Genomic DNA, 23139 nt, shown 5'->3' with positions numbered 1-23139 from the left:
CCGAGCCTCCTTATTGGTCCCCGGCGCGAGGCGGTGTGCGCAGGCGCGGGAGCCGGGGCTCGCGTCCCTGAGCTTTTCCCTCAGCAACCCCGCCGGATTCCTTCAGGTGAGTGTACCCCGCAGCCGCCGCTGCCAGATCTGGGCGACCGGCGGCAGCCTCCGCGTCCCTCCTTCCCGCCCAGGCTGGACGCGCGCGGGGAGGAGGTCAGGACTCAGGCCTGGTAGGGTGGAGGGCTGACTGCGCCGGGGACTCGGCCCTGCGCCCTCACCGTCGTCTCCCGGAGGCGCCGCGGGGCGTGCAGAACGGCGGAGCCGGTCCCGCAGGTCCTTGTGGGCCGTTCCCCGATCGGGGTCTATGGTTCCAAACACTTTTCCTAGACAGGGGTCTAAGGGCACGTTGGGGCACCGGGTTAGGGGGAGGGACGCGGGAGGCGGGGATGCGGGGCACGCGGACCAGCTGCGCGCGCTGGTTCTCCGCCCCGACCTTGTCCTACCCCACCCCCTGAGGAACGTGGGCTGCAGTGCCTGCTCCGTAAGGTGGTTAAGGGGCCGAGGGTCTCACGCAGCGAGCATCTCGGACGGTGCCTGTGGCTCCTGCGAAGTGCCCTGGGTCCCTGGCTTGGATAGTGGTAGAAGCCCTTTCCATCACTGCGCTGTCGTGCTTCTGGATCAGCTCGGTGTGTACTGTCTCCACGTCGTCCCCTTATCCATTTATATAGAGTTAGAAAGAAAGAGAGCGCTCAGTCGTGTCCGGCTTTTGCGATCCCATGAACTGTGGCCCGCCAGGCTCCTCTATCCATGGGATTCTCCAGGCAAGAATACTGGAGTGGGTTGCCATTTCCTTCTCCAGGGGATCTTCGCGACCCAGCAATTGAACCCAGGTCTCCCGCAATTGCAGGCAGATGCTTTACCGACTGAGCTATGCGGGAAGCTTGCTTTTTTTTTTAAATCCAGAGTTAACCTCTTGCGTACCCGCTGTATCCAGCGCGGTTCTGTTCCGCAGGTTGTTCCCTGCTTTTTAGCATGCTGCTTATTAATACTGTGATTCTGCCGTTTAATTCCTTCGTGGCTTTAAGTTGTCCTCAGATCTAATTGGCCAGAGGAGCAAAAAAGTATCTGCGGTTCGTTTCCCGAAAGCCAAGTTTGGGGTTTGAGTTTCAGCTTGCCATGCGTGCTTAAGTTGCTTCAGTCATGTCCTACTCTCCGTGACCCCATGGATTGTAGCCCGCCAGGCATGGCAGCCCACCCCAGTATGGAGAATCTCATGGGCAGAGGAGCCTAGTAGTAGTAGTGTAGTTGTTACGTCGTGTCCGACTCTTGCGACCCCATAGACAGTAGCCTGCCAGGATCCTCTGTCCATGGGATTCTCCAGGCAAGAATACTGGAGTGGGGTGCCATGCCCTCCAGAGGATCTTCCCAACCCAGCAATCTAACCAGGCGTCTCATATCTCCTGCGTTGGCAAGTGGGTTCTTTACCACTAGTTCTACCTGGGAAGCCTGAATCCTTACATATTGACAGTCTCTCAGGTTTAGACACTTGAGGTGTGGTGAAAAATCTGTGAGCCCTTTATTTTACTCCTGGTTATCTGTTCAGGAAAAAACGTAAAACTAGTAAAAGATTTGAGTGGATTAGAAGTGTTTTTCTCTGTTTATAGGTATGTATGTATACACATGCATGCAGATGTATATGAAATTGAATTAAATAAGAAAGGTATTAACTAGAGTACTGTGATTTATTTACCACTGGGATCAAGTAGGAATCAATTTTAATTGAGTTTTTACCATTTTAGTGAATTTTTAATTTTACCTTTTTTTAAAAGAGAAAAGGTATCTGACATTTATTGGACACTGCTGTCTTTGTCAGGTAGGTACCGTCATTGTCCCCACTCTAAAGGTGCGAGAACCAAGAAACTGGTCAGTAGGCCTGAGTCCGGCCTGAAGTTCCCCTCCTGTGAATGGTCACTCCTGGCGGGATTCAAACCCCGGTAGTCTGGCCCCAGAATCTGATTTCTGAGCTGTGGCATTAGAGCTTTCCTTGTATTTGCCTTGATTTCATGAATACTGTCTTTGTTAGACCTTAAGAATTAATGCTAAAAAAGTTAGTAAGTCTGTTTCATATTATCCCTGGATATTGTTGCAGTCCATTTTTAATTAAGAAAATTCATACCTGCAGGTTGTTACTGCTCCGTTAAAGAGAGAAATCCCTTTTCCTCTTTCTGTTTTACAGTGTAACTATTAGAGCTGTAGCATATGCCTTGAGGTGATGAGGAGGTTTTTGTTACTCTATGCTACACAACGAGGACAAGCAAAGGCCATAGCCGAAGAGATAAGTGAAAAAGCAGTTACATATGGTTTTTATGCAGATCTCCACTGTATTAGTGAGTCGGATAAGGTAAGTCATGGTTTTTACTGTGTTTCACGCTTTGAAGTATCTTGGTTGGGAATTGATGTTAAAAAACGAAGTGGGACCCTAAATGCCACCATGATCCTTTTTTTGTTTTTTTAAACACTTAGAAATTCATTTTATCAACTGTGTTGTAAGACTTCTGCCAACTTTTTTCTCTGTGTGTGTGTTAAATTAAACTGCATGGTCTTAAAAACTAGGATGACTAACCACTCTCAACTATAAATGGAACTAGTATATTTGCCTTGTTTTTCTCACTGGGTGCTTGGGAACAATTGAGGTGTGTGTGTTCACAGGAACATGTGAGCTTTCCACCTCATGAATCCTGGTGCCCTGTACAAACTTCCCTGAAATAATGACCTTGTCATTTGTGCCAGAGTTCTTCCAAGTGCAGAACCACTGAATTCTTTTGTGAAGACAGAATCTAGAGTGAAGGTGTAGGATCTGCGGGAGCCTCGGGGGCTGCTTGTCTTTCTGTATTCAGTCTCTGCAGAAGTTCCCACCGTAGGATTGTTGTCCAGGCGCTATGTCGTGTCCCTCTGTTGGCGACCCTGTGGACTGCAGCATGCCAGGGCTCCCTGTCCTCCACTACCTCCTGGAGTTTGCTCAGACTCATGTTCACTGAGTTGTTTACATGAGATCTTAACAGATCTGTGCTTAGAATACCTAGTCTGAGGCCTTCAGGTTATAGTCACACGCATTTCAGGCCTTAGGGCATGGCAGCCCACTTTAGTATTCTTGTCTGGAGAATCCCATGGACAGAGGAGCCTGGCAGGCTATAGTCCGTGGGGTTGCAGAGAGTCGGACTCGACTAAGCGACTAACATTCATTCAGGCTTGAGCCACGAGCAGGGCTCTTATAACACACATGGTGATGTGCCAGCCCCTAAGTCCTCAGATTCAGCTCAGTACTTGAAAAACCACCCGGCCATGCACTCTTGCTCGAGTTCACAACCTCCTCTGTTCCTTCCCATGTGTCTGGTTGGAAAGACTAGCCTGTCAGCCACAGAGGTGAATTATAAGCTCAGCTCCTAGAAGGGAAACCACAAAGTTCCTTGATGTAGCCGGGTCAGGCAGAGTCCTGATGGAGCCACTCACCCAGGCAGGAGGGTCCCGCCGGGGAGCCAGTCACCCAGCCGGGAGGGTCCTGGGGCACTGCCAGTCATGGGCTCCGTGATCCTGCAGCACGTTCAGAGTAAGCTGTGGTGCCACAGGATGGAGCTCCATCCAAATCTGTTACTAACCCCAGAAACAGAGTCAGCAGCATCAGACAACTAGCCCTGACATGGCCCCCTCGCCAGTGACCCCGGTGGGGCCAGCAGCTCTTTGAAAAGTTAAGTGAGTAGTGAGTTGGTTTTGATACCCCGGTAGTCGTGTTGTTTGCTCTCCTCAGCTGAATGGTTTCTCCAGTTGTTCCTCATCCAACTTTAACTCAATAGCTCTCTGCCCTCCTCAATCAGTTGTCTTTTTTAAGGTAAAGTCACTCACTGTAAACTGCAGAGTTGTGTTGTAGAAACGTTGAGTTGCCTGGTAAGATGTCAGCTCAAATCTTCACCTGTTAACGTCAGCATGAAAAATAAAGTGAATACCTCAGAGCCCAGTGATAGAGCTCATGATTGTGAATAGAGAGAGTGAAGTGCTTAATTGGGAGTACTTGAAATTTAGGTGAGAATTAGAATAAGGAAATGTGAATTTTAAGACTTGGAAACACCAGTGATCCCAGTATTCCGTTTTCTTGGCTCTCTGGAACCCTGAGGTGGTCAGGCCCTTCCTGACAGCTAGGTTTCCTGATCTCTGAGGAATAACACTTTCACTTTGCCATTTAAAATGCTCTGTGTGCCTCTCTGCCATTATGTGACACAGACCACAGGACAGAAAATGAAGCTGATTGTTTTGCTGGTATGTTGAGTCTGCATAGCAGTAGATCTCTGACGTGACACCCTTGTTTTATAGTATGATCTGAAAACTGAAACAGCCCCTCTTGTGATGGTAGTTTCTACCACGGGCAACGGAGACCCGCCTGACACAGCCCGAAAGTTTGTTAAAGCCATTAAGGACAAGACGCTGCCGCCTGACTTCCTGGCTCACCTGCGGTATGGATTACTAGGTGTGGACTGTGTTTTGTGTAGTTACTGGAATGTTACTGCTGGCTTTAGCACTAGTATCTAAATGTGTTTTTCAAAACCATGGTGCATCATTGTATAGATTTTGTCCTTCTTGACTTTTGATGTGTTTTATGTGTGTATAATATTTGAGGGTAAACCAGGTACTGTTTCCTAGCCATCACCCACCAGCAGCTCCTCTGGAGGGCCCCATTTTGCATCTTAACCTCGGGCGCACACCAGATTCAACTGGGAAACATTTTTGAAATGTTAGTGGTTGGGCCTCACCCCAAATCTGCCAAAACCCAAGGAGCAACTCTGCATGCTGTGTTTTTTGTTTTTTTTTCCCTCAAAGGTCTTATGTGACGACTTCCTTAGCAGACGACCATTGCCTAGGATGCTGGTTCTCCAGCCTGGCCGCACACTAGCACCCGCTGGGAGTTTTCCTCCCAGTGTCATTGCTTCGAGTGCCCCCTTCCTGCCCACCACACTGTGATTCCGACTTAATCATTCTGAAGTAGGGTCCTGGGATCATTGTTTTTTAAAGCTCTCAGGTGACTACTATGTACCCCAACTTAAGAAGCATTGGCCTAGGGTAGGGCTCTGTGAAGAATAGCTTTAAAATATTAAAGGCTCAGAAGGACCAGTGCAGTGAGATAGTTGCACCAAAGAGGGAATTGAGGGTTCATTTGCCCGGCTCACGCTCTCTGTTCTCCTTAGAGAGCACTTTTGGGGAGGGTATCTAGAAAGGATGGAATGTGTGATGATAAGTAACTGGCCTGGCCGAGATCTGTCGTGTGTAGTGTATTCAAGAGAGCATTTTAGAGTGTGTATAGCTTTTTAATTCATTTTTTCCAATTTATTTATTTAGAAGAGTGAACATGTACATATTGCTTTAAAAATTCCTCAAAATTATTTAAAAGGAAAGACTGAAGCCTGTCTGGCCATTTTAGTCAATCTTAGGCCCGGAGAAGGAAATGGCAACCCATTCCAGTGTTCTTGCCTGGAGAATCCCATGGACGGAGAAGCCTGGTAGGCTGCAGTCCATGGGGTCACACAGAGTCAGACATGACTGAAGCAACTTAGCAGCAGCAGCAACATGGGCCCACCAATGGATTGCTCACCTTGTTCTTGTAGGAAAAATCCAGGGAGACAAACAAGTGCAAAATTTAAGCTCTTAATTTTAAATTTTCAACAAGTATGAAAGTGTTAGTCCATTTCTTAAGAGGAAACACAGAAGCAATTCTTAATATATCAACACAGAAACAGCAAGTAAATGGTCGTTTGTGTTTTGGATGTAGCTCTTGTTCTAGATTAGGAGTCAGTAAACTCTATAAAGGACCAGATAGTAAATACTTTAGGCTTCGTAAGTCACTGGTCTATCTAGCAACTATTCATCTCTGCTGTTAGAGCTTGAAAGCTGCCTTAACAAGGTGTGAACAGGTGGACCTGGCTGTGTTCCAATAAAACTTTATTTGCAGAGACAATGGATGGTAATTGCCCACACACAGGCTATAGTTTGCAGACCCTGCAGTGGGATCAGAAAAGCCTGAAAATACAGATATTGCATGTTCTTGTGAAAGGAGCAAAGGTTGTTGCTGAACCAAGAATGACGCTGGGATTCTTGGCCTCCAGAGGAGAAGAATTCAGCCCGGAGCCAGTGACAAGGCTTAATCACTCAGAGCTTTTGTGTAATAAAGTTTTATTAAAGTATTAAACAGATAGAGAAGACTTCTGACATAGACATCAGAAGGGAACAGAAAGAGTGCCCCCCTGCTAGCCTTTAGCAGTATGTTGTATACCTGTCAACAGGCTGCTAATTAGAGAAAGGAGATGTCCCAAAACTTAGAGAATGGCACCAAGCCCTCACCCACAATATGCATTTTGAGATAACGTTGGCACCAGGAGACTCATCCCGGGCCATAAAACGATTGGCATGAATCTTGAAGAAAGGCAGGTTTCCAAGAAAATATGTAGTTTCATTAACAGTTACAGATTAGGGGAACAATGCATGAGTAGGACACACAGGTTTGTTGGGCCCGTGTCATTCTAAGTCCTAAGAGGAAAGAGTCTAAGATAAATACATGGTTCATTACCATAGCTTAAGACAAGCATTTCCTAAGAAAAATGCATTGGTTAGCTCAAGGTTTGAGAAAAGTTAAGTTCTGGTGGAGCCAGGTGTCCTCATGGCACCACAGAATTTTAAGAGAAACCTCTTTTTAAATCTGTATAGAGCAGGGGAAAAAATCTAACACTAGTATGTTTTCTCCTGCTGCTTAAGAGAGAGAGAAAAAGTGTCTGACACTTGCAGCCTATTTCCTCCCTTTGGAGACCCCTGGCCTTCCTGCCTGTTACCCTCTCATTTAGTATGCTAATCCTTATTTTCAGATTACCATATTTTTACACAGATTCGTGGAAACAAAAATGTGAGATATATTTGTGTTAACAGTGGTCCAAAGTACTTGTTTTGTTTCTGTTTGCATAGTTAGTATTCCTCAAGGAAAAAATAAGAAAATACGAAGCTACACATTATTTCCTGTTTCGTCAAGAAGAGCTTTGAATGGTGTTCTTCTGAATGTTTTGTTTCTGTCTTCTGAATATGGTTAAATTTAAACCTTACTTGATGCTAATAACCCATTTGGACTCTAGGTCTGGGTGATTCAGAATACACGTACTTCTGTAACGGGGGGAAGGTAATTGATAAACGACTTCAGGAGCTTGGAGCCCAGCGTTTCTACGACACTGGCCACGCGGATGACTGTGTAGGGTAAGAGCAATGTACCTCTGTCATTTCCAGTAAAGCATGTTTGTACATGATGTAAGTCAGTTTACAAAAGGGGTTCACTTTTGAACTAGCATTAACTTTCAGTCTTGAGAGTCCTATTTTAGTTTGGGGACCAAAGAAAATCCTCTAGAGCTTGATTTATCTGTTTTGCTGAATTTTTTTTTTTTTTTTTTTAAGTGCCCCGTCCATCTCAGTGTCTGCTAATGGAAAAGACACTAGGAAGGTAGCCCAGTACAGTTACCTCAGGCTTGGAAGTGTACAGCTGTTTGCAAAAGTCATTGTTTTCTTTAGGAACTTGGAAAGCATGTGCCTGCAGGGGAGTGACTGGACTCTGGACCTCCCCGTGCAGGGCGCTCATTACAGGTGGAGAAGGCATGCCACAGGCCTTCCTGGCACCCTGGCTCCTTGGCACTCTCCCTCCCTGTCTTCATGGTCATTTACAACCCTGCCAACCAGGAATATAATTTCTGTTTCATTAATTTATTCTTGTCTTTACAGTTCAGTATTTCACCCTACGTGCCACCTTACAAATCCTCTTAACGTGTGAACTCAAAGACCTTATAGAATTGTCCTTATTCTGTCATAACAGCACAGGCATGCACTTGATCTTTTTTTCTGCTGGCTCTGTGTATTAAGTAAATCTCACCCACTAGATCTGGGCTTATGCAACATGACAAGTTCAGCAAAGGCTGTGCTTTCCTGCATATACCACCTTGCATGGGCATGTTGGAGACACTTCTGTTTGCCCGCAACTCACCTTTGTGAGTCCATGCGTCCGTCATTTTCTGCAGCAGTGATGCTGTGAGTTTTTTTCCATTGCCCCAGGGCACATGTCCCTTATAGTGACAGCTCCACCACATTGCTTTGCCTGTTACCTTTCAGTTTTGTCTCGCTGTGTTGGGCTCTTTTCCCCACGAAAAACCTTGTTGGCATTACATGTTTATTGTCCTGTGTGAGCTGTTTAAATGCTAAATGCTTATAAATCCATTATTCCGATTGCTCACCTCATATTTTACTTCAGAGGCTTTTGAGTTCACTGTTGATTTATTGCCCTGACCATTAAAATTGTTCAGTGTGTACTTCAGCAGCCTGCATCTCTAAAATTTTCAGCCTAAGTACTCTTCTAAAATTAGAATGTTTTCAAGGAGACATCTTGGCTTACTGTACCACCACATTGAAGGGGTTAAGAATGTAGCTGCTCACTGCTGCTAAGTCGCTTCAGTTGTGTCCGACTCTGTGCGACCCCATAGACAGCAGCCCACCAGGCTCCCCCGTCCCTGGGATTCTCCAGGCAAGAACACTGGAGTGGGTTGCCACTTCCTTCTCCAATGCATGAAAGTGAAAGTGAAGTCACTCAATTGTGTCTGACTCTTAGCGACCCCACGGACTGCAGCCTACCAGGCTCCTCCATCCATGGGATTTTCCAGGCAAGAGTACTGGAGTGGGGTGCCATTGCCTTCTCCGTAAGAATGTAGACTGGAGTTAAAATACCCGCGTTCACATCCTTGGTTTTCCCCACTTACTGACTATGAAGCATAAGTCAAATTACTTAAACTTTCTGTGTCTTGGTGTTCCCCCTTGTGAAATGGATAATAACAGTATATATTATTTAAGATTCTTTGAAGCATCAAATGAACGAATAAAACTTGTTTCAGAACAACGCCTGCCATACAGTGCATACTCAGTGGGCATGAGCTTTCTTGTAAGAGTATTACCATATTAGTATTTCTGAGTTCTGAGAATGGTGTTTTAAATGTAGCTATCATTATTGAGCCATTAATTTTATACGCTTGCTCTTCCAAATGTTCCTGAGAGAATGGATGTACTGTGTCACCAAACTTTTAACTATGTGCCACGTGAGCAGTAAATGAATACAATGAAATTATAGCCAAAGTCTCGATAAGACAGAGGTCCACAAGTGTCTCCTCTTGTCACTTAGCTCTATGAATTGTAACGTAACTGATCACGCATTGGAGTTGTGGTTGAAAATGACAGAGACGTCCTTCTCAAGGTCTTGATGCAGTACTTCTTAGCCATTCATTCTGTGAACAGAGTGTAGGGAATGGTACTATTGTCATACTTTGCCAGTAGTCAGTTTGTTATTTAGTTACTAAGTCGTGTCCGACTGTTTTGCGACCCCAAGGACTGTAGTCTGCCAGGCTTCTCTGTCGGTGGGATTTTCCTGGCAAGCATACTGGAGTGGGTTGCCATTTCCTTCTCCAGCCAGTAGTCAGTAGATTAGCATATTTTATAATGTACTTACGGTTAATCCAGCTCTCCTAAAGGATGATTGAAGGGTGGAGCTCTTAGTCAAAGAGCATTAATCTGGAGTGGTTTCTTGGTGGTATCTTAAGTCTGTAGGAAACAAAGATCAGTAAATTGACTAGGCAAAACTTGGTGGTGCATTTGATGTAATTATCATTTATGATATTAGAGTAGACTTGGATTTTGAGTATGTTCCTGTTAGCCTCATCAGAATTTATCATGCCTGTTTAAAACCATGTCTTCTTACAATACCAACTCTATTTTAGGAAGTTAAGTGGAATCATACTCCTATTACCTTTTACTAAATCATCTTCATTTTTGTTCTCTTTTATGCTTGTTCATACTTTTTTATAGCTCAGTGCTAATGAACACAGTAATGTTTTACCTAAATAATAAGTATTTCTGTATTCTGAATAGCCTTCATAGCAAATGTTTCTTTTTTTTTTTTTTCTTACTGGGCTTCCCCGGAGCTCTCCTCCAGAGCAGAGACGTGTGTGTGGATGTGGTGTGGGGGGCCTTCCTTCCATGCGTTTGGGCTCCGTAGCGGAGCCCCAGCGCAGGGGAACCAGCCAGCCCCTGAGCGGAGCGCGCCGGGCAGTGCTGTGTGCCCCGGCCTGCCTAGAAGCCCAGTTGTTCCCCAGCAAATGTTTCTGACAGTTGTACAGCATTCTGTCAAGTGGACAGTTTCTCCCGTTATCCCATTGTCATGTGTTTAAATGAAGAACTTAAAGTGTTTGTTTCTTTTTTCTTATTTTTTTAACAACTCAGTTTAGAACTTGTGGTTGAGCCATGGATTAACGGACTCTGGGCCGCCCTCGAGAAGCATTTTCTGTCGAACAGAGGAAGAGAGGACACAAGTGAAACTCTCACGATGGCATCTCATGCCTCCCGTGACGCCGTGACGCCGGAATTATTACACGTGGAATCACAAGTTGGACTTCTGAGATTAGATGATTCTGGAGGAAAGGCTGCTGAAGTTTTGGAACAAAATGCAGTGAACAGCAGTCAATCAAGTACTTTGATTGTAGACTTTGAGGCCTCGCTTACCCGTTCAGTACCCCCACTTTCACAAGCCTCTCTGAATATTCCCTCTTTACCACCGGAATATTTAGAGGTGCATCTGGAGGAGGCCCTTGGCCAGGTAAGCAGAGATGTTGGTGGTATTTTTTAAATTATGTTATGGTGGAGGCCAACAAACTATGGCGTGCTGGGTGAATGTGGTCTACTAGCTCTTGTGTAAATAAAGTTTTATTGGAACACAGCCATGTCCATCCAAGGCTGCTTCTGCACTGCAGTGGTGGAGTTGAGTAGCTCCCAAAGAGGCGTTACCTCCAGGCATTAAAGATGGCGCTTGTGTTATTACCTGGCTTCTCTTTGAAGAAGTAAATGGGTATGAGCTCAGTTTCTCCATTCCTTTGGAGAAGTAACGTCTTGGCTTCTTGCCTTAGATGTCAGTCAGGTGAGGGCGAGTTGTGGGCTCTGAGAAAACTATCTCAGCAACTAATTTGAGTCAGGTACAGTAAGATCACTTTTCCAGTGTGGATCTTTGCTGTCCTGGGATACTCCATTTTAGGGGTTTTTCTTTCTGTTCATAATATTTTATAGAGCTGTTTTTGTCTGTTTAAATCTTTTTTTCTATGCCTTGCGTATCTTTCCTATCAGTAAATAAATGACTTTAAAGTGATCTGTACATTTCTGAGCATCAAGTTGAATAATAGCTGATATTACCCCACGATTGTCATATATGGTTCCCTGAAATTTCTTCCAACGTGCTTGGAATAAACTTCCAGGGCAGCCGGTCTTGTGACGCATGGCTGACCCCTCTCTGTTCAGAGGGAGTTCTGTGTGGGCTTTCTCAGTTAAACCACATTCTTAACGCAACTGTCATGGTTTCTGGTTTCTGCTTTTCTTTTTATTAAATGAGGAAAGACATTTGAGAAACAGTTTAAGTGCCACTTTCTAGTTTATTTGAAAACTGTTTGCGAACACTTGATATGCATACCAGTGTTTTCAGCATCATATTTTTACAGTGTTTTTCTAATGCATTTAAACAGGTAGGTTTTTATATGACCTTCCCTGGGTTATTGTTTTCACGCTCATGTTTCATTCTTTATTAAAAGGGATTATCACAACAAGTACGTCTTAGTCAGGACTGGGGACAGGCGTGGCTGTGGTAAATGTGCCGGGCGGGTGGGCTCAGGGTGGCGAGCCGGCCCCGGATTTCCGCTGCAAGGGTGAGTGTGTGTGGCAGGGGTGTTGATCTCTGATTGATATGACAAGGTGCTTCACTTAGGATCTGCTTGAGAGTTTCTTTTATGATAGGTGTCATTAAATAGGCTTGAGTTGTTGGTAATGTCTTCAAAAGAATTTTTAAAATCTCAACTATTTAATGGAAACTTGTGTAAATCTGTTTAAAGGATATACCTAGAGGATAAGGGATTGAGGAAAATAAATTTCCTGTTTTAGGGCATCATCTTGGGATAACCCCCTTGGGGAAAGGGGCCGGTGGGGGAGGGGAGGGGAGGATGGCGCCTGGTTGGGCAGAACCGGAAGCTGAGCTTTGGTGCATGCGCGCTCAGTCACTTATCTTGTCCGACTCTTGGTGACCCCAGGGACTGTAGCCCGCCAGACTCCCCTCTTCATGGGATTCTCCAGGCAGGAATACTGGAGTGGTTGCTATGCCCTCCTCCTGGGGATCTTCCCGACCCAAGGATCGAAACCACGTCTCTTTCATCTCCTGCATTGGCAGGTGGGTTCTTGACCGCTAGCGCCACCTGGGAAGCCAGAGCTTCAGTGCAGCCCTAACAGAGCCCACAGCCGGTCCACTCCCTCCACCCAGCGCTGTCTCCCCGTCCCTGGCGCCCCCACCGCTGTGGGGCCACCTGGACTGCGGGCTACGTGCCGCACGGCCTCAGTGGGCGCGTCTCGGGGCCCTGCCCAGAGCCCTTCCCTGCCCTGGGCCCCCAGCCCTGGCAGCCTCCCGTGTCGCCCAGTGTCTGGGTGGGGTGTGCGGCTCTGAGCTGCTGGGGCCTGCCAGGCGGGAGGCACCTCTCCCGGCGAAGGGCAGGAGGAGAGAGTGCATCCTCTCCTCGGGAGGGGACGTCCTGACAAGCCGGACATCACCACGAGCCCTGAGTCTCCACGGGCCGTGGGGACGCCAGCGTCGTCTCCCCGGCGTGACGGTGTTGACGTGGCAGGGCTGGGCGAGGCTTGCTGAGTGTCCAGACGGTCCCCGTGTCCTCACGCTGTCTTGTGCCAGCGAGCAGGAGCGTTGTCACAGTCTTGGGGCGAAATGGTAAACAGTACGTGCCTGTGAGCACGTCTGGTCCTCTGTGGGTGGAGATGGAAAAGAGCACATTGGCCACATCCTCTTGGATGAGCCCTGCACGAGAGGCTGTAATAATTGCTCTATCAGAGAACCATCTGCCCGGGCGCGCCTGGGGCTGCTGCTTGTTTGGGTTGCTGCTGGCTCAGGGTCATCCCCCAGGAGCTGTCTGGTTTTTCCAGGGGCCCGATTGGTGAACTCCATGGAGCCATGATAGACATCCTCCCGTGTCCTTCAGCTTTTTAAGGATTGTTTTGATATCTATCGCTCTCCCCAGGATAGTCTAATTTTCATCTTTTATCTTGATGGAGAGAGAGAGGTGTCAGGTTTAGAGGCTTCTTCTTGACCCTCCCCACTGTGATGGCTCGTAGCCCACAGGCCAGGATTTCACTGCTAACCGCCAGGTGAGCCACTGACTGGGCCCTTTGAGCCACACTTGGGTCAGGACTCTGGTCACCTCCGGCCTCAGGCCTCGGGGCTGTGTGGGCCAGCGGCTGCACTGACCCCTCTCCCCGCCGTCCCTGAGTCCAGTGCTCATTTACCCCTGGACCCCGGTCACCCCCGGCCTCAGGCCTCGGGGCTGTGTGGGCCAGCATCCGCACTGCCCCTTCTCCCTGCTGTCCGAGTCCAGTGCTTGTTTACCCCTGGACTCCGGTCGCCCCGGCCGCAGATCTCAGGGCTGTGCGGGCCAGCAGCCGCACTGCCCCATCTCCCCGCCGTCCCTGAGTCCAGTGCACCTTTATCCCTGGGGGCGGCGTCAGTGAGTGCGGTTTCTGTGCCTCGCGGAGTCGCTTCTCCTGGGGGCCTGCCTGCTCCTGCCGTCGGATGGGAGGGCTCCGGGTCTGACAGCTGACTCAGGTCCAGCAGCTGGACAGGGGGTCTCGAGCTCTCATTGGACAGCTTCCCGCTCATAACGTCTTGGTTTCTTGTCCTCGTAAGGACTGGTCCAGTGCCCTTGCTGGCTGCCCATTCATTTTGAGCCTCTGGAAGCCATGTGCTCATCATTCTTGTTATTTCTGGGAGTTGGGCCCCCGGCCGCCCCCCAGCTTTTCTACTCACTGTGATCCTTGTGCACACCCCTCCCCCGGCGTTCCTGGCAAGTGCTCCCACCTCCCTCAGTTCTTGGTGCCCGGGGGTGGGGGTGTCCGCTTTGTGAGCTCTGGTCAGCAGGTGAGCTCGGTGGTGCGGCTGTCCCCCTGACCGGCACGGTCCTGTTGGCCTTGGCAGTGAGGTGGTCTCTGGGTGCTCCAGGGAGCACCTGTCGGCTGGTGGGTTTGGCCTTGCGTGGTTTTGTCCACTCTGGCAGGCCCTCTTCTCTGAGCTTTTCAATCCTGTCTTCCAGTGTCTTGGCATTTCTGCCCCACTTCGCTTTTTCTTTGCCCTGTCGCCCTGCTGTCCGCGTGTTTACATCATCTCTGGGGCTCTGGCAGGGTGAGGAAAGCCTGAGTCCTGGGAGAGCGTCCCAGTTAGAAAGCCCTTCATCCAGACCTGTGTCCCGCCCCGCCTGGCCCGGGACCTCGGCCTCCTGTCTGGGGCACACGTATTCTGCTGATGCATGGTGCTGTCCTGCCCTTTCTTTGGAGGTGGCCCAGCACACGGGCAGCCAGGCCTGTTGCTTCTTAACTGTAGTTACTGGTCCAGCAGCCAGGAGGAGGGATAGGGTGCGAGGTGGAGCCCCTGTGTTGTCTTAACGCGAGAAGGGAGCTCTTGCCCTTACGGAAGGAGCGGCCCTTTCCGCAGGTGCCAGGGCTTGTCTCCGGATTCAGGACGTTCACGCAGGTGTCGCTCCCCCATTCTTCCCTGCCTTGTCATCCCTGGCTTTCTCTGCCCTCAGGCTGCGGCAGGTGAGTGCTCATGTGTAAGCTACTAAGAGTGTCCTCTGGCTTTCACTGGTAGATTTTAATTGTTGCCTCATTATTCTTGGCTTTTTGCATTTTTTTCCAAAAGTGTCGGTGAAGCTTAGCCGTAGGCCTCCAGCCCAGCGGCCCGATCCGTGCCGCGCCCTCCTTGGTCCCGAGCACGTGTCCCGCAGCAGCTGGTGTCCTGTCCCCAGGTGTGTTCTCACTGCCGGCCTTGGCAGCCCTCCAGCGCCACACGCCCATTTTAGTGACTTTCTTGGGCCACTCTGGCCCTGGCTGTCCCAGGCTGGGCTACCGGGAATCACTGTGAGATGGTCTTTGGGGCCTCCTCCTCACCCCGGGATGTCAGGGGGCAGGAGCCAGATGGGGCACAGAAGAAGCGGAGCTGCAGGGCTCTCTGAAGCCGGGGCAGTCCTTCAGGGTTGTCCTGGGTTGTGCACAGGGGCTGGACCTTTACAATCGTTGATGTTGTTGGCTATGGGCAGCCTCTAGACGGAGGTGTGACCTTGAGTGCTCAGAGGATCCTCGGAGGTGACGGCGAGGGGCTGGGGGCCCGCTGTGAGCACTGCTGGCAGCCTTGCCGAAGGCTGTCCCCCTGTCCCTGTCACTACAACTCTCAGACCCTCAGCCCTGGCCTTCCATGGCCTTCCCACACAGCCACTCATCCACAGCTAACTGACCAGCACTTTCCGAGATGTAAGTTTCTATTTTTATTAGAACTTAGAAGCAGCAAGTTATGAATCTGGTGAGGTAGGACCAAGATTTGAGTTTCTTTCTAGTTTCCTAAGGCTTGTATTGTCTAATTTTATCTGTGTGTGGCTACTATTAATTAATGAAAATTAAATTAAGAATTCAGTTCTTGAGTCACACCAGCCATGTTTCCAGGCCTCAGTGCTCAGTGGTCAGGTATCGGCCAGTGAGGTTATGGAGCATTCCCACCGTCTAGAAAGCTCTGTGGAACAGCACCGCCCGCTGCTCTGAGGGCTCTTGTCACCATCTGTGCAGACAGCTTTCGACTGTAAACATCTGTCACTCCTTTCGAATCTCCTTCTGAAATGGGCACACACACTCTTTTTGCATAGTTCATTAGGAAGACTGTTAGACTTTTCCGTGGAAAGTGCTAGTATCTGATGTTTTCCATATAATCTCAGAAATTTTAAAGTCTAGTAGACAGGGAGTTTAAAATATAGATGAGCTTCTCTTCTGAAAGATTGAGAGGCCTGTCTGTAGCCATTTACCCTAGAGAAGAATTCTGAAATCTCATCAGGGAACGTTGAAAGATCCTGTAGCTCTGATGTTGCCGCTAAGTGAAGCAGTGGTAAGAATAGTTGAAAATCGCGCTTATAGCACTTTATCACATTTCTTTCTCAAGGAGGAAAGTCACGCATCTGTGAGTTTGGTGGATCCAGTGTTTCACGTTCCAGTTTCAAAGGCAGTTCAGCTGACTACGAATGATGCCATAAAAACCACTCTTCTGATAGAGTTGGACATCTCGGTAAGTTCCAGAATATGTCTCTGAGCGCAGGGATGCTGCCAGTCAGTGCAGAGGCTCGCCCGTGGTGTGTCCTCACCCACACGCGCCGGGAGGAGGAGGTGTCTGGACAGCGGCCAGCCACCTGGCCCGTCGCGTTTATTCCTGACCCATCATTTTGTCTCTCTGTCTCATCCCTGTTTTCTTTTCACTTCAAGGAGGGGCTGAAATGAGGAGTGTCTGGAGGTGATTCCACTTGGAGAGAGTAGTTTTGCTGCCTTACTCATTAAGCCACGAAAGAATAATGGAATCAGCACAGCACTGGCATATAGGAGCCCCAGGCAAGGAAGCTGAGGTCAGCGGCCAGGGGAGTCGAGCCCAGGCTAGCCCGTCCTGTGACGGTCACTTCTCAGAGTGGTGGTCCTTGTTCCTTTGAGAATCTGGGAGAAATCATGGACCCCCCTCCAGAAGAATGATTATATATAAGCATTTTGCACACAGTTTTAGGGGGTATCTGTGCTGGCTCTTGGAGCCCCATCCGTAAGCCTCCCCCAGCCCCTGCCCCAGCCGCTGGCCTCAGGTGGGAAGCCGTGACTGGACCTGCTCACAGTCGTGCGGCTCAGCCCTGGGTGTGGGTCCTGTGGAGCTCAGTGGGCTGAACTTTCAGAAGAGAGTGTGTCAAGGCTGTTGGTGGAGGTTTAGTTGAATTTCTGATAGAAAAAAAAGAAATATGGCAGGCATCAAAACTAGATGGTTTTGCTTACATACCATTGTTCTGTTCAGTCGCTAAGCCGTGTCCAACTCTTTGCGACCCCATGGACTGCAGCATGCCAGGCTTCCCTGTCCTTCACTGTCTCCTGGAGTTTGGTCAAACCATGTCCATTGAGTCGGTTGGTGATGTTCTCTAGCCATCTCATCCTCCGCTGCCCCCTTCTCCTTTTGCCTTTAATCTTTCTCAGCATCCAGGTCTTTTCCAGTGAGTCGGCTCTTTGCATCAGGTGTCCAAAGGATTGGAACTTTAGCATCAGTCCTTGCAAGTAAATATTCAGGGTTGAGTTCCTTTCAGATTGACTGAAAGGTTTGATCTTGCAGTCCAAGGGACTCTCATACTATTGAGTAATTGCATTTTCATCCCTGCTGTTAAATATCCTGTATATGTGAAAGCATTTCACTTCTGTTACACACTTTTGTCATAAAGAGGTGAGGTTTGGCAGACTGGTGGGTCCAGTCTGTGTCTGTGTTCCTCACAGGCTAGGGGTGTGAGCATGTGTGGTTAGAGGCCCCTTCCCAGAGCCCTCCACACCCCTATCCCACTCTATGCAGAGTGCGTAGACCTGCTGTGGGAGGGGGCTCCACCTGGAGCCTGAGTTTGTGCACAGCCACGACCAAGGCAGACGCTTTAATCTTGCACGTCACTAAAGGGAGAAAAGTGGTCTCCCCCACCCCATTCCTCCCCAAAGGAAAGAAGTAAGGAGAGACCACTGAAGAGTCATTTCTTTGCTCCTAAAGTGTGTGTGTATATTTTCAAAAGAGGGTTTTTACATGGATTATTAGAAACACTACTTACCAGGACACCTTAATCTCCAGAAGAGGCAGGTTTTAATTTCTAGTCTGTGAATACTCGATATAAAGCAAAACATTAGATAATTACAAAATTTCTTTTTAAAAAATAACTCCTAATAAAAGTATGCTTGTTTAGTTAATTGGTCTTATTTGTTAGAAACAAAATAATTCTAATTGCAAAAAACGAACTTGTATGTTCAAATGTTCATATAAGAAAAACTGTGTTGGTTGCCCCACAACTAAAACTCTTAACTCATGTGGCATTTTTTTATTTCGTGTTGGTTCTTCTCTAGAAAACAGATTTTTCCTACCAGCCTGGAGATGCCTTCAACGTGATCTGTCCCAACAGCGACTCTGAAGTGCAGTTCCTGCTGCAGAGACTGCAGCTCGCAGACAGGAGAGAGCACCATGTTGCCGTGAGGATTAAGGCAGACACGAGGAAGAAAGGTGCAGCCCTGTGTCTTACTGCTCCGGACATCCTTGGGGGCACGGGGGTGACAGGGCAAGTCTGCACGGGTGCCTGAGGGCGGGACACAGGTGCTCGCTGGTCTTGGGTGGGAGTCCTTAGCATCCCCAGCAGGTGCCCTGGGCGAGTCAGTTACCCTGAATGAGGTGGTGGTCGAGTTTATGCTTATTGGATGCTTACAAACATTAAAAATGAAGTTGAAGAATCAACTTTTCCAGAACTCTAGACATCAGCAAGCTTACAGCAATCTGGGAAACACAAAGATGAATATAACTGTGGTTTCAGAAAAGCAGGTTGGTTAGTTGAGCCAATATGTTAGGTTGTTTCTTTTCAGTCAGCATTGCTTTGTTTCTGAGTTAGAACACTAGAGTTGTCATGCAGAAAAACTATATTATATGAATCTGTTTTAAAAACTGCTTTTTGTTGGGAGTTCCCTGGTGGTTAGGACTCCAGGCTTTCAGTTCTGGGGCCCGGGTTTAATTACTGGTGGGAGACCATCCCACAAACTGCACGACATGGCCAAAAAAAAGGTAGTTGTTTCATGTTTGTGTCTCATGGCCTATTTGTTGTTGCTTATTTAATACATGAAAATAGTTGCTTTTTCCATGATTAAGGGAAATTATTTTTCAGTGATTTGCTTAGAATCTGGAACTAGAGCTCAGGCAGCTCTAAAATTCTTTCTGAGGAAGACAGGTAGTGTTATGTGACCACTGCCATCTTTTGGAGGGGCTTCCCTGATAGCTCGGTTGGTAAAGAATCCACCTGCAATGCAGGAGACCCCAGTTCGATTCCTGGGCTTTTTTGTTCTTTGGTTTTAGATAATTTCCCTTCCTTTTGTTTGGTAAACCTAGATTTCATAGGTATGGCTGATATAGTAATACTGTTGAATTAATAAAATTGTTTTTGTAAAGTGGATTTTTCTTTCACACTCTTGCTGAGGAAATCTTTTGACTGAATAAACGTTGACCAAAGTCATACTGTACTTTGATAGCACTACAGTGTAAAAGATTACAGCTGTTAGTGTTTCTAGGGGTTGGAAACATCTTTATTTTCTGTTGTGAACTCTTCCGCATCTCCCTGGACAGGCGCAGCCTTGCCCCAGCACGTACCTGAGAGGTGTTCTCTCCAGTTCCTTCTCACCTGGTGCCTCGAAATACGAGCCGTTCCCAAGAAGGTACTGTTTTTTTAAGTTCTTTTGGTATCTACTTAAAAATATGCTTATGTCTCTCTAGAGCTTATTCAATCATTTGAAGGCTTGGAAAATGTGGTCTTCATAGCCTGTGTTCAGAATAGTTCCCAAGCCATGCTGTGTCTTTGTGATGTCATGGACAAATATTTTTAAATTGCTCTTGTATTGAAATGTTATGTTTTCTTTTGAAACAAGAATTTCAAGTAGGGCTTTTCCTTAATCTTATTTTACTAGACGTTAACTCGATGTTGCGCGGTAACCAGGGATGAAAGTGGCCCTCGATGACATGGGTTTTCCAGCTGTGCACGGACACTTTTTCTCTAGTTGACAGGAGGCTTGGGGAGTGGGGCTTTCCCTCACCTGTCACTCATGTAAGGTTGGGAAGACCCCTTTTTGTGTAAAAGTCGGTAGTTAATTTATTACGTCAGATTCTTGAGGGAAAGGCGAAGGGTCGTGTTGACGCTGAGACAGGCTTGGGGGTGGAGACCCACTAGGTGTCTGTGTTGTGCCCCCGCCACCGCCGTTTTTCTGGCCCCGTTGAGGGATGTTAATGGGTGAACTCTGCAAGCTGTTTTACCGAACTTGTATTGCCATTGAATAAAAACATGATCACGTTACACTGCTCACACTGCAGTGTTCATTCTCTGTTTTATTAAGGTGCTGACTGCATTTGTAGTCTTCGGGAAGTGAGCTCAATAGAGAGACTTAGTCCTAGGTATAATTTGAGTAAATTTACGATGCACTGTGATGAAAATTTCCTGCATAATTTCACAATTTTAGTTCAACTCTACCATTTCTGAAAACTTCACAATGTGTATATTTACAAATGTATTTTGTCTTACTGCAAAAGCAGTATGCTTGTAAAAAGTCTGGACACAAAAGTAATACAGGAAGCAAAAGTGCTTTTTAATTAGACACCTGCAGTTAACAGGGCTTCCCTCGGTGCCTCAGAGAGTAGAGAATCTGCCTGCAAAGCCGGAGATCTGGGTTTAGTCCCTGGGTTGGGAAGATCTGCTGGAGAAGGAAATGGCAACCCGCTCCAGTTCTTGCCTGGAGAGTCCCAAGGACAGAGGAGCCTGGTGGACTGTGGTCCATGGGGATGTAGAGTCAGACACGACTGAGCCACCGTCACACTGCAGTTAACATTTGGATTTGTGTTGCTAGTATATATGCTGTTCTGTAACATACCTTCTTTTATTAAAAAGAAATCATGAGTTTGCATATCCCAACGTGGAAACATACTGGAGATCTTATTAAAAGATGCTATACTTGTTGATTTGATTAAGGACAGTCCATTGTTTCCAGTTTTTCACTATTAAAAACCCATTTAGGTCAACCTTCTGTTTGCATCTGTATACACCTGTCTAAATTTTCTTTTAAAAATAAATTCCTTGGAGTACAATTACTGTGTTAAAAATATTTAGAATTTAAGTTTTAGTAACGTTTGTCAACTTGTTCTCCACGTAATACAGTATTCCCTTTATTAGTACTGTGAAGTTTCTGTTAAGTGTAAAATGAGAAATATGCTACTGTTTTAGCCTGTAATTTAGGAGGGTTTATTGACTTGAGAAAGTTTGGCTGGAAGTGTTCTTGGTAAGCTCCTGCGCTCCTGTAGCTGGTGGGTCTCTGGGTAGGTTGGGCAGGGATTCTTGGCTAGTCGGTGGAGACCCGTGACCCCACGGGAATGTGATCTCATCACCCCCGTCAAGGGTGTCCAGGCCTGGGATGCAGTGGTGCCCACTCTGTTTCAGGGAGTGTTGTTGCTCCCGCTCTCCTGTGAAGCCTTTTGGGCAAGTTAGGTGTCCTCTTGTACCCAGTGCCTGTCAGAAAAAGCTCTTAATGGTGCTCAAATAAGTGTCGAAATCCAGGTTGTAGTCATCAGCTAAGACAGGAACAGGTATTGTGTCCTGAGATAAAAACATTTGGTTAATGAGGGACATCCTTGGTGGTCTGGTAGCTAAGACTCTGGGCTCCCAATGCAGGGGCCCTGGGTTCAATCCCTGGTCAGAGAACTAAATCCCACATGCTGGGGAACTAGATGCTACATAAATAAATATTAAAAAAAAAAAAAAGTTTGCTTGGGAGACTTGACTTCCTGCTTACTCACATATAGCTGTCATGTAACTTGAGACCATACTTATGACTGATTAGGTCAGTTTAAGATACAGGGAAGGTGACCAAAAAATAAAAATGGGTCTTCCCACTTCGATGGGCTGCCATCAGAGCAAATATGAAACGAAATACCCTTTTCCCGGTCACACTCCTGGTGGCCACACTCCCTTTTTTTTTTATAGTTGGGCACATCCCAGGTGGACACCAACCCCGTGTTCTGACGCTGTGACCACAGAGCACGTGGTGACTTGTTGATTTCTTGGCCACAGGCATTTCTGCGCGCGCTCGCGGACCACACTGGCGACAGCGCGGAGAGGCGGCGGCTGCAGGAGCTGTGCAGCAGGCAGGGGGCAGCCGACTACACCCGCTTCGTCAGGGAGGCCGGCGCCTGCCTGTCCGACCTGCTGCGGGCCTTCCCGTCCTGCCAGCCTCCGCTTGGCCTCCTGCTCGGTGAGTGGCCGCCGTCACAGCCCCCTCCCCGGGCAGCCCCTCTGTGCTAAGGGCACCTCAAGTTCCTGCAGGCCTGTGGGGGCACGTTTCCATACTGGTCAGTAAGCAAGCGTCTCACGGCTGGGCTTCCTGGGGCCTTATCCAGCTGAACTGCCTTCCTGAGGTCAGAGGATCTCTCTCCCGTTTTGTTTTGTTTTGTTTGCTTTTTCAGTTTTCTTTCCTACCATTGTCACTGTCATTTGATCTCTCAGTATTATTGTCATTCCGTCGCTAAGAGGTGTCCGAGTTTTTGCAACCCCATGGACTGCAGCACACCAGGCTTCCCTGTCCTTCACTGTCTCCCGGAGTTTGCTCAGATTCATGTCCATCGAGTCAGTGATGCCTTCCAACCATCTCACCCGCCAGTGTCCCCTTCTCTTCCTGCCCTCAATCTTTCCCAGCAGCAGGCTCTTTTTCTCCATTAATAGAATCAGTTGTAATTCTCTTTTTTCACTCAGCCTTCAGCCTAGAATCTGTTTTTCAGAAAGCACTTAGCCAAATTTTATCTAAAAATGAACTTTCCAAGAAAAGTATCTTTTTTAAGGATAGTGATAATTGACGGAGTGTGATGAAGTGTGCCCTCTGTGAGCAGGGTTCAGAAATGTCCCACCTGGGCAGGTCCAGATTTTGGTTCTTCAAGAGCCCAAGGGTCTAGTGCTGGCCCAGCATAAACAAGTGGCCTTACTCAGGGTGCCTCCGAGTGTGGACTTGGGGAGACAGGCATCCAGATAGAAGGTCACCCTGGTTTTTGCCCCGATCATGCCTTCTGGTCCTTGTACTCCAGCAGAAGAGAGTTTCAGATCTTCCTTAAGGACCTGGTGTCCGGACTTGGAGACGTTTACCAGGGATGGTGACTGTAAGTGTTTATAGGATTTTAAAACCTTTGTTATTTAATACTTTCTATGTTTGTACTTTTGTCATCTCCTGTCTGTTTTCCTGCAGTGACGAATAGTGACAGGAAAGCATGTACTGTACTTTGTACTGTTAGGCTGGCAAGGTCCCTTGTGATGCCGAGTACAGTGAAGGGCACTCCTTGACAAGTCAGGCCTTTACAAGTCAGGCTCCTTTACAAGTGAGGCCTTTACAAGTCAGGCTCCTTTACAAGTGAGG

At 47.7% G+C, this 23139-nt stretch overlaps 1 protein-coding gene across 4 annotated transcripts in view; it reads left to right on the top strand.

Annotated features, from left to right (window-relative positions):
- The first annotated feature begins 31 nt into the window (after nt 1-31).
- The window catches only part of MTRR (5-methyltetrahydrofolate-homocysteine methyltransferase reductase), a 37509-nt gene continuing 14401 nt past the window's right edge, over nt 32-23139 (top strand). The window contains exons 1-9 of one of the 4 annotated variants that reach the window (XM_070357738.1): nt 32-106; nt 2228-2392; nt 4397-4496; nt 7155-7272; nt 10324-10696; nt 16112-16234; nt 18067-18220; nt 19325-19413; nt 21810-21990. In XM_070357738.1, the coding sequence (XP_070213839.1) occupies nt 2264-2392; nt 4397-4496; nt 7155-7272; nt 10324-10696; nt 16112-16234; nt 18067-18220; nt 19325-19413; nt 21810-21990 (1267 nt within the window). In that variant the 5' untranslated portion in view covers nt 32-106; nt 2228-2263. Of the gene's footprint in view, nt 107-183; nt 205-2227; nt 2393-4356; nt 4511-7154; nt 7273-10323; nt 10697-16111; nt 16235-18066; nt 18221-19324; nt 19414-21809; nt 21991-23139 lie in introns of those variants that run through there. The other 3 variants (XM_005905128.3, XM_070357737.1, XM_070357739.1) reach the window with 3 other exon arrangements.

This window comes from Bos mutus, chromosome 20, assembly GCF_027580195.1.
Source record: "Bos mutus isolate GX-2022 chromosome 20, NWIPB_WYAK_1.1, whole genome shotgun sequence".
Taxonomy (NCBI): Eukaryota; Metazoa; Chordata; class Mammalia; order Artiodactyla; family Bovidae; genus Bos; species Bos mutus.
Note: the sequence above shows the minus strand (reverse complement) of the source record. Positions and strands in the feature narration are given on the sequence as shown.